Genomic DNA, 9,842 nt, shown 5'->3' on the forward strand with positions numbered 1-9,842 from the left:
GATAAGAATCTGCACTAACTCTTGAATATTGGTTTTTTCAAGGAATGGTTCTTGAAAAGAGAGTCTTATATCTCAAGAGGTCAGTGGGAGTCTTAAAGATCTTGAAAATTTTCAATAACTAATCAAGAATAAATCATGTTATTTATCACTGGCACACGACTTGAGGTTTGTAACCTATCTTGTTGAGATATTCTTGTTTATGTGTCCATTCCATTTAAAGTTGACTATACATGTGAGTTCTATGAGTTCTCAATTGTTTGCATAACTACCTAGAAGTAATGGTAGGCCTCAGGTGGCAAAAAGTTAAGATTAAACAAGTTCAGTCCATATAGTTTGGATTTGCCACTAACCTTGTCTCGTGATTATGGTTATGACAAATTTCCATGGATAGGAACACATACACCATAAAAATATAAGTGTCATGAGGTTTCTCTCCGATTCATGAAAATGATGGTGAGGAAACGCTTTCGCTAAGTAGATTTGAAGTAGATATAAATTGTGATATTTGCATTCTTAAAGTCGTTAGTGGAGCGTGTGTGGTTAACCGGCACACTAACATGGACTTATGATAAGTGGAAAAGGTCTAAACAATTGAGACTATGATTACGACATCCCTTTTCATAGTTCTAAAAATTGTTTAGACACACATGTGAGCTATCTAAGGAAATGTGTATGATTTTTATAAAGTCTTATCAAAGCTTCTCGTATCAGAAATCTGAACCTTGGTAAGAAAGTCAATAAAGTATTGATTTCTAGAAGTCCAACTGATTTCTGGATACATGTCAAAGCTAGTGGGAACATAAGTGTTATGTTAATAATTATCATGTTAGTGGGAGCATGATTATTATGTTAGGTGTTTTCAAGTTAGCAATGTTAATTATAAAAAACAAAAGTTTCAATTTGCAAAGTTTCAAGGGTTGAAAAATTAAGAGAGAGGAATTTATACTTCATTTCAATTATACAAGCTTAGATTGAGTTTTTAATCAAATTTAGTCATAATTACATTATTTGCATTCTAAAATTCGATTATGATTACGACATCCCTTTTCATAATCTGAATTTTGAGAACATGGCAAATAGATACAAAAATATGATAACAAAAGACTGGTCTAATATCATGTCTTTATGTGAGACATCATGAATCGTGTCCCATATGCTTCAGAAGTGAATTTGGAAGCAAAGTGAACATGGGGCGTGTTGGATTTGCATTGAAAAGTGAACACAAGTCGTGTTTGACCAAGAAGAAGTTGTTGACAATGTTGACCATGACCCATGTCAGTTTAACCTATTTTGACACGGGTCATGTTGGCCCAACTGAGCGTTTTTTATCATTATACTTTGGTAGAGGACTCGATGACCACTTGCATACTCCCACCCAACACGACCCATGTTGATTTACTCTATTTCGACACGGGGCATGTTCGTCCCAAAAAATAACTTTTGACAGTTTTTCCTATTTTTCATATTACGGGATTGGGGACATTACACAAGGGGAATTCACTTTCCAGAGCATGAGAGAAGAGCAATTTCGAAGGTCTTTGCAAGGATTCGATTGTAATAACTTTGGAAACATTTTTCGTTGGATTTTTAAGTCTCGTATGTGGTTTATTTCATCTTTTCTAGACATGTTGATTGTTTTAGTCATGTGTGGCTATAACCCTAATTTTTCTAACTTCATGTTTTGACTTTTTAGTTGTGATTTAAATCATATGACTTGATGTTTACTTTCAATTTCTATCTAGTGAATTTGATTTTTTCTTAATCGAATGTTTGATTCTAATTATAATTCTTATTGACCATTTGAATTAGGGTTGGGTCATTCTAGTTATCTAATTGTAAATTCCGTAATTGTTTTGTAAATTTGACCAAATAACAAGCGCTAAACTGATTTCCATTGAATGAATTTAGTTTAAATCTTATTCACACACCCTTACGCTCCCGAGCTTATGAGGATTATCGAATGTTGTTGGGAACATTCACATAAAGCTTATTGCAACATTTTGATTTTTATCTAAGAGTTTGTTTAGAATTAAATTAGAAGGTTAGGTTATTTTCAAAGAGCTTATATTGAATTTGAAAACTTGGTGAATGAGAAGTTTTAGAGCTTATTAACACTTTCAAGTACTAGTTTAGGTAGAATTTAGTGCATTTCATGTCATCTTTGAACCAATTGCTAGATTGTCATACATAGAGTTGGAGTTTTTCATAAATTTTGAATTTATTTCAATTAGTTAACATCTTTATTGTTTCTTCAATATTTTACTTGAATTATCGTTTACAAAACCCCATTTTTACTTTTGGTGACCAAAGTACATTGTGCAAAGAGGTATAGACTGATTGTCCCATGTCTTGGTGGTTCGACTTTGCTTGCCTTGTACTATCTTTTAGTGCAATATAATAGTGTTCTTTTAGAATATATTGTATCGTTATCATTTTTTGGGTTTGACACACCTAACAAACACCAATCATATACTCCAAGATATTTAATTATACTGAGAGTAAAGTTAAATACAGAGATTATAGTATTCGTGGAATTTATACAAATTAAATTTAGTCAAACCCATTAAAAAATATTTCCTTTTGAGCTAAGTATGAGTAATCACACTTCAACCACATCACTTTATTATTCTAGAAATGGAATTTTGATTTGGATTTAGTATTTGAATTTTGGAACATTGTAACAACAACTATTACATAATGTTTTGATATACTGGGATATGATCATCACATTAATACTTGTTGTGTTCTATATTAACATGTTTAGTCCATGAATAATATTATTATTCTAAAAGTTCATAGTCGGTTGTAACTGTGGGAGCAATTATGAAGTAAGACTAATATGAATTGGATTGGTTGACTCTTAATATATGAAAGTAGGTAGGTGGTTGTAACCAACTTTCATAGCTACTTGTCAGAGAACTGGTATTGAACTGACCCGCATCAAGATCAACTCATAGTTCACATTCATGAGTGACACTTTATTATAAGTTATTATATTTATATCCTTAATACCTGAGATACACATTGGGACTTAAGTATAGGGAGTATTGTGATTTGATATGATCAAACGCTATTCCTTAACCGAACAATGATAAAAACCATTTTCAGGTTTGGTGTGAACTATACAAGAGGATTGTAAAGTTTTAATGTAGCGGAATATAAAGATACTCAAAAAAGTAAAACCGTTCTCCACTCACTTCATGTTCGTGGCTACGAGTCCTAGTCTCCATTTGGCGTCCACCCTCGTCCCTCTCGTCCGATAAGCACTGACGACTTGCATCAAACTTCGACAATACAATCTACGATCATAAGCACTGACACCGTGTATTAGACATTGACTTCGACGATCTTTAGGCTCCGACTTCGTCTCGTCCTATCACGTAAACCATTACAATCGTGTTCCACTATTCTACCGTTTTTTTATTTGTTTCCTCTTCGTTTCTTCTCCATTTTATACATGATGTGAAGTGGATTTGGTATCTCCGGTGAGTCTTCACTTACCGGTCGCGTCCGGCAAGAGAAGAATCATTAGCCGTTCTCAAGGAGGAGATCCCGGGAGGACGCTCCGACGATCAAGTCAGTGTGATTATGGTGTGAGACAAGGGCATAACTACATGGTTGGTAGGGGTAGCACGTTCTACCCCTCAAAAAATCATGGTAATGGGTATTCCAATTGCAAATTGTTATGATGCATCCTCCTTAATAAATGAAGGTTTTTTTTGCCACATGTCCTCTTCTCCTTCATTTGGACACATGACATTTTCTAGAATTTTTTAATTTTCTATTTTCCACTTGTCATTTTATTGTAATTTTCATTTTATTAAATTAAAATTCCACATTTAATATATAAGGTAATATATATGTAAAGTATTTATTAGAAATGATTTATATATGTAATGTATTCAATGTATTAAAGTCTCATTAATTTTAATAATTCAAATTTTTTCTCATTTTTCTTATAAATTCAAACTTCTCAAATTGTTAAAATTTCATTTTTTTTTTAAATAAACCCATGTAATACATGGGTCTCACACCTAGTATAGAATACCACAAGATAAGAAAAACACGTACCATCTATCGATAACATGAAATGAAATTCGTAATATATGAGGAAATGAAAACATTGCAACTTATTATGTGAAACATATTAGAACATATACGCGTTCTCTCTATACAACACTTCCCCATATTCTTTGGGTGGTCTCTACAAAAAATAAAAATAAAAAAATGAAATGGATAACTAAGTAGCAAACTAAAGGATGAGTCGAAGGAGTGGGATACATGAGTAACCAGAAGTATAGACATAAGAAAAATATATTAATTAGGAGTTCGTGGGATGGGAGGAAATTAGCTATGCATTCATGACTTGCACAATATGTTAATAAGATATTAAATTCATTTTTTCCTTTAATATTGTTGGGAAGGATGGATATTTCGATGTGGTTTTGTGACAAATGATGGGAAGTTACACGTATGCACTTGATCTTCTTGTTGTTCACGGTCTCAACACCGTTGCAACATCACAAAACCGCCCCTAGTGCTCCTTTATTCCCTTCATAACCACATACTCTCACTAATTCTTGATATTCATATCCCTGTCTCGATCCCATTCTCTATAACTCTATCTACCACTAATCAACAATGTTTGTGTTTCTTTCTTTCCTATTCAACAACCGTACCCACATAAAACGGTAATTGGTAATGGATGTGACGAGGGAGTTCTTAAATGACTCAATATGAGAAATTATTAGGAGGTTATAGGGGAAATTTAGTTAGCATGCGGAATTTAAATTCGTTGGGCGTGAGATGGTGAACGCTCTATGAGATTCAACCGCTCGGAGAAGGAGAGGGGAGAACTAACGCCATGGAGAGAGAAAGAACAACTGACAATTGCTATAACATTAAAAACAAGTAGATTGATTTTGATTGAAAGTTGAAAAGATCCAACAACTATAGGTAACAAAGAAGTTATGACAACCAAGCTTAGTAATAATAATAATAATTGGTTGTCAAAACCAAAGATACTATAATTATAGACCATAATATTTATTTTGAAAAATCTATATAAATTTGTTATTCAGATTAATATAAAAAATAATTAAATATGTGAAATTCAAGAACTTCATTACCTTCAAATTTCATTATCCGTTATTTTTTAATTGAGTTGTTTTACATGTAAAATGTTTCATTAAATAAATACGTAAGTTATTTTTTTTTTTTTTGTAATTATGTTTAGAGAGCATAAATAATTAAACTAAAAACCTTGGCCCGCGTATTTTTCCCGCAATTAAACACCGTTGTCACGTTACCGATCCACGTGAAAATTCATATCATCATAGTCGTAGATTACTATTCATCAACGGTTAGAAATGCTTGTAAGAAGCACATCCAGGATCCAACTCCTCAACTCGCACACTATATATACAAAACCCCCCAATTGGCGACATCACCACTTCCATTTGCATTTCTTCGAATCAACAAAGTTTCAGGTACAGATCTTAATTAACAACTTTTGATGAATCCTTATCCATTTTTTCGTTTTAATTCTATTAAAACTTAATTACATTGTTAGATTAGTTTCCGTTCCTCCAACATTCATTCGCTTCGGTTTGTGAAGTTCTTAATTTTATTTGATCGCGAAATGTCACAGATTTTGGAGTAATTTGAAGATGTCAGGACGTGGAAAGGGAGGAAAGGGTTTGGGAAAGGGAGGTGCGAAGCGTCATCGTAAGGTTCTACGAGACAACATCCAGGGAATCACAAAACCGGCGATACGACGTCTGGCGAGAAGAGGAGGTGTGAAACGTATCAGCGGTTTGATCTACGAGGAAACTCGCGGAGTTCTTAAGATCTTTCTAGAAAATGTCATCAGAGATGCTGTTACCTACACAGAGCACGCACGCCGGAAAACTGTCACTGCCATGGATGTAGTGTACGCGCTCAAGAGACAAGGCCGAACTCTGTATGGATTCGGTGGTTAGGGTTTTCAATGTCCGAAAATAGTCTGTGGGTATTGGTGTTAGGTTAGTGATTTCTACTGCTTGTTCAAATCAAATGTTGTTAGTACTCTGTGTAAGACTCGAATCATTTTACCAAAAAATAGAAGCACTTGACTGATTACTTATCTCGATGTTTCCAAAATCAAAATGTTTTTTGGGCAAATTTAGAATTGCATTCGGTGGACTTTTGCAACTTCATCTTCTCCATCTGAATCAAATAACTTTGATAATGGTACATCAACATAATACACTTTTATAACCATTACATTTAAATAATAATTTCATATATGTAACTGTAAGCTGAAGGATCACACACTAAAATTCTTGTGGCGTGTTGCTAGTAAAGCCTGTGATTGCTTTTCATATTTAAAACCTGAAGCTTTTGAATTATCTGCAGACCATACAAAGACCCCACCAAGTTTCCCTTGACTTTTAAGCATATTACAAGCTGTAAAGAACCCATTTTTTGGTGATAAACCTCCACTTCCTTCGGTTGTGATGCTAGCCAAGATATTTCCACCTCCATAATTATCTCTTTGTGTCTGAAAGTATCTCATAAACTGAGAAACAGTTGTCCCCTTGTCATATGCATAAAACTGGAAATTGACATAGTCTATGACATGGGCATAACTCTTCCAAAGAGCCATGTAGTTTCTTTTAACTTCATCATCATCATCAAATGGAGCTATAGATGCAAATGTAATGACTCCATTGTTCTTGAGAGCTGTTATAAGCTTCCCAATGCATTCAACAAATGTAACTTGATCTGAAACGAAGTGCTCATAGTCTATGTCAATCCCATCCAAATTATACTCTTGGATGATCTTAGTGAGTGAAGATACAGCATTAGAAACCCATGAATCCACTGATGAAACCGTAAAATTACAAGTTTTTCCTCTCACAGTGTCCCCTCCTAGGCTTAATGCTACTTTGACATTTGTATGCTGAGTCTTGATTGAAGAGACTTGTGAAGGGCTGAGATTATGAGTATCCCAGAAGATTTTGAATTCACCATTTGTTGGTGAGGGAGAAGATGAATTTGTATAATCAATTGCAAATGCAAGTATGTAATGGAACTCCACATTTGGGTTGATGGGTACATCTGAAAATTTTACATTTTTATCTTCTGCTCCTATATATTCACTAAACAGGTATGATTTTGGTGCAGTAGGTTGTCTTGATGCCATTGCTAAAAGAGAGTGTAGAGTGAAAAGAAGAATGAAAAGCTCAGAGAAGCCCATTTTTATCAAATAACAGATTTGAAGAGCTTTCTGGCAAATGGGTATCCCTTGTAAGTTCTGTTTAGATGTTAATGAAGGAGTTTTTTTTTGGTTTTAATAATGTTCTCAGCTGCAGTCTTAAACAAGAAAAAACCATTTTTAAGATTCCACATTGTCTAAAAAACGAAGTTATTTTGTCATATCTATCTGCTCAAGAAAAGAATACAGAAGGTGCCAATGTGTTCACTTGTCTTTTCTTGTTTGATGATTGTTACTTTAACTCTTAAATATTGTATGAGGCACTAGTGTTGTGATATTTATTCACACTAGTTGAGATTCTTGTTCATATCTGAAAACAAAGGCTTTGGATTCACCAGCACACTAACAACAAATAAATGACAAATTCCAGAAAAATTACTATGTTTTTAACCTTTTACCTAAAAATTATTATTATTATTTTTACAGTTAATCATATATCATTTTAATGTTTTTTCTTAAAAAAACATTGATAACCTGGTACACCCAATAACAACACTACTAAATGCCAAACATAGTTTTTCAATAAAACACTAAGGGTGAGTTTGACTGTGGAAAATTTTCAAACGAAAATGAAAATTTTGAAAATGTGTTTTGTTGATTCATTTTTCGAAAAATTTCCAAGATAATGAAAATTTTATGTTTTTCAAGTTGTATGTAAACCAGAAAAGTGATTTTTATATTTTCCCAAAGTTTATTGATTTTTAAAGTTACAGCTCCCCACCTAAGCTTAAAGCTACTCTGACATTAGAATGCCGGCTCTTGATTAAATCGACTCCAGAAGGCCTGAAATTATGAGTATCCCAGAACACGCTGAATTCACCATTTGTTGGTGATGGAGAAGATGAATTGGTATAATTTCACTATTAGATAATCATATCGTACATACATCTACGCTTTTACAACCACATAGAAACACAACAAAATATATATACATACATACTAACGAGGGGCTGCTAGCAAAGCTTGTGATTGCTTCTCATAGCGAAAACCTGAAGCCTTGGAATCATCTGCAGACCATACAAAGATCCCACCAAGCTTCCCTTGACTTTTTAGCCGATTACAAGCAGTGAAGAAGCCATTCTCTGGTGATAAACCTCCACTTCCATCGGTGGACATACTAGCCAAGATATTACCACCTTTATAGTTTGAGCTTTGTGTCTGAAAGTACTTGATAAACTGTGAGATGGTGGTACCCTGGTCGTATGCATAAAACTGGAAATTGACGTAGTCTATGACGTGAGCATAGTTCTTCCAAAGAGCCAAGTAGTGGCTTTGAACTTCATCATCATCAAATGGAGCTATAGATGCAAAAGAGATGACTCCATTGTTCTTGAGGGTTGTTATGAGCTTCCCGATGCACTCAGCAAAGGTATCAGGATCTGCATGAAAATGCTCGTAGTCGATATCAATCCCATCCAAGTTATACTCTTGGATGATCTTAGTGAGGGAAGAAACAGCATTTGAAACCCATGAATCCACCGATGAAGGGCTGAAGTAACAGCTTCCTCCTCCCACACTGTCTCCTCCTAAGCTCAAACCTACTTTGACATTGCTATGCTGACTCTTGATTGAAGAGACTTGAGAAGGGCTGAGATTATCTGTATCCCAGAACACATTGAATTTACCATCCGTGGGGGATGAAGAAGATGAAGTCGTATAATCAATTGCAAATGCAAGTAGATAATGGAATTCCACATTCGGGTTGATGGGTAAGTCTGTAAATTTCACACCGTTGAATTCTGCTCCGATATATTCACGGAATAGGTCTGATTTTGGTGCATTAATATTTTCTTGTGTTGATGATGCCACCGCTAAAAGCACTTGTAGCATTAGAAGAGCAATGAAAAGTTTGGAGAAGCCCATAATGATCAAACTTCAAAGACCAGATTATGTTGAAGCTTCCAGGTTGTTGAACAGAAATAGGAAGCCAACAGTTATATAGAGGAGCTTTCTTTCAGTAATTAATGTTAATTAACGTGGCGTAAGTGTGCTTCTACTGTTGTTATATATGTTTAATTATATATTTTCTGTCTTGAATAATAGGTTAAAAATCTATTCCAAATCCCATGTAATTTCTATTCATTTGTTGATGAAAGTTTTTTTTGTTTTATTCATGTTTGAGCTTCCGCCTAAAAGTACAAAAACCATGTAGTCAACGCCACATTGCCACAAACACCAAGTTTTAATTTTGTCATAACATGACCTTTACAATTATTGTCTTTGCTTGTCTTTTGTTGCTTCATGATATTATTTATTATTTATAAACCTAGAGATTGATGAATTTATCTTGATCGTCAGTTTCCATTATTTTTTTTTTATCGGATCCTATATAATTAATTGGAGTACGAGTAGAATCGTTTAGTAGAAATACATGATGTTTTTAAACCTGAAGAAGTCATGATGTTGTGATCCAGTTTATTACAATACGTACTCATAAAACTGGAAATTCACATAATCAATAACATGTCCATATTTCTTCCATAAAGCCAAGTAATTTTTTTGAACTGGTCCTTCGTCTTCATAGTTCATAGGGGGCGATAGAAGCAAATTTGATGGTCCAGTTTTTCTTTAGAATTGTTATAAG

The 9,842-nt window shown here is 34.1% G+C and overlaps 2 protein-coding genes and 1 pseudogene across 2 annotated transcripts; 1 reads left to right on the top strand and 2 right to left on the bottom strand.

Annotated features, from left to right (window-relative positions):
- Positions 1-5,364: 5,364 nt before the first annotated feature.
- Positions 5,365-6,124, top strand: LOC145066450 (histone H4). The gene is made up of 2 exons (XM_079013706.1): positions 5,365-5,489; positions 5,651-6,124. The coding sequence occupies exon 2, from the start codon at positions 5,670-5,672 to the stop codon at positions 5,979-5,981; it is 312 nt and encodes a 103-aa protein (XP_078869832.1). The 5' UTR covers positions 5,365-5,489; positions 5,651-5,669; the 3' UTR covers positions 5,982-6,124.
- A 181-nt stretch (positions 6,125-6,305) lies between these two features.
- On the bottom strand, positions 6,306-7,240 carry LOC145066448 (chitinase 2 pseudogene; annotated as a pseudogene).
- Positions 7,241-8,170: 930 nt separating this feature from the next.
- LOC145066449 (chitinase 2-like) lies at positions 8,171-9,145 on the bottom strand. Its single transcript, XM_079013705.1, has one exon. The coding sequence runs from the start codon at positions 9,119-9,121 to the stop codon at positions 8,198-8,200; it is 924 nt and encodes a 307-aa protein (XP_078869831.1). The 5' UTR covers positions 9,122-9,145; the 3' UTR covers positions 8,171-8,197.
- Positions 9,146-9,842: the final 697 nt, after the last annotated feature.

Source organism: Lactuca serriola, chromosome 8 (genome assembly GCF_051521515.1).
Source record: "Lactuca serriola cultivar US96UC23 chromosome 8, Lser_US96UC23_V15, whole genome shotgun sequence".
NCBI classification, from domain to species: Eukaryota; Viridiplantae; Streptophyta; class Magnoliopsida; order Asterales; family Asteraceae; genus Lactuca; species Lactuca serriola.

Coding starts and splice junctions, on each gene's coding strand:
- LOC145066450 (XM_079013706.1), top strand. CDS start 5,670: ATGTCAGGACGTGGAAAGGGAGGAAAGGGTTTGGGAAAGGGAGGTGCG.
- LOC145066449 (XM_079013705.1), bottom strand. CDS start 9,121: ATGGGCTTCTCCAAACTTTTCATTGCTCTTCTAATGCTACAAGTGCTT.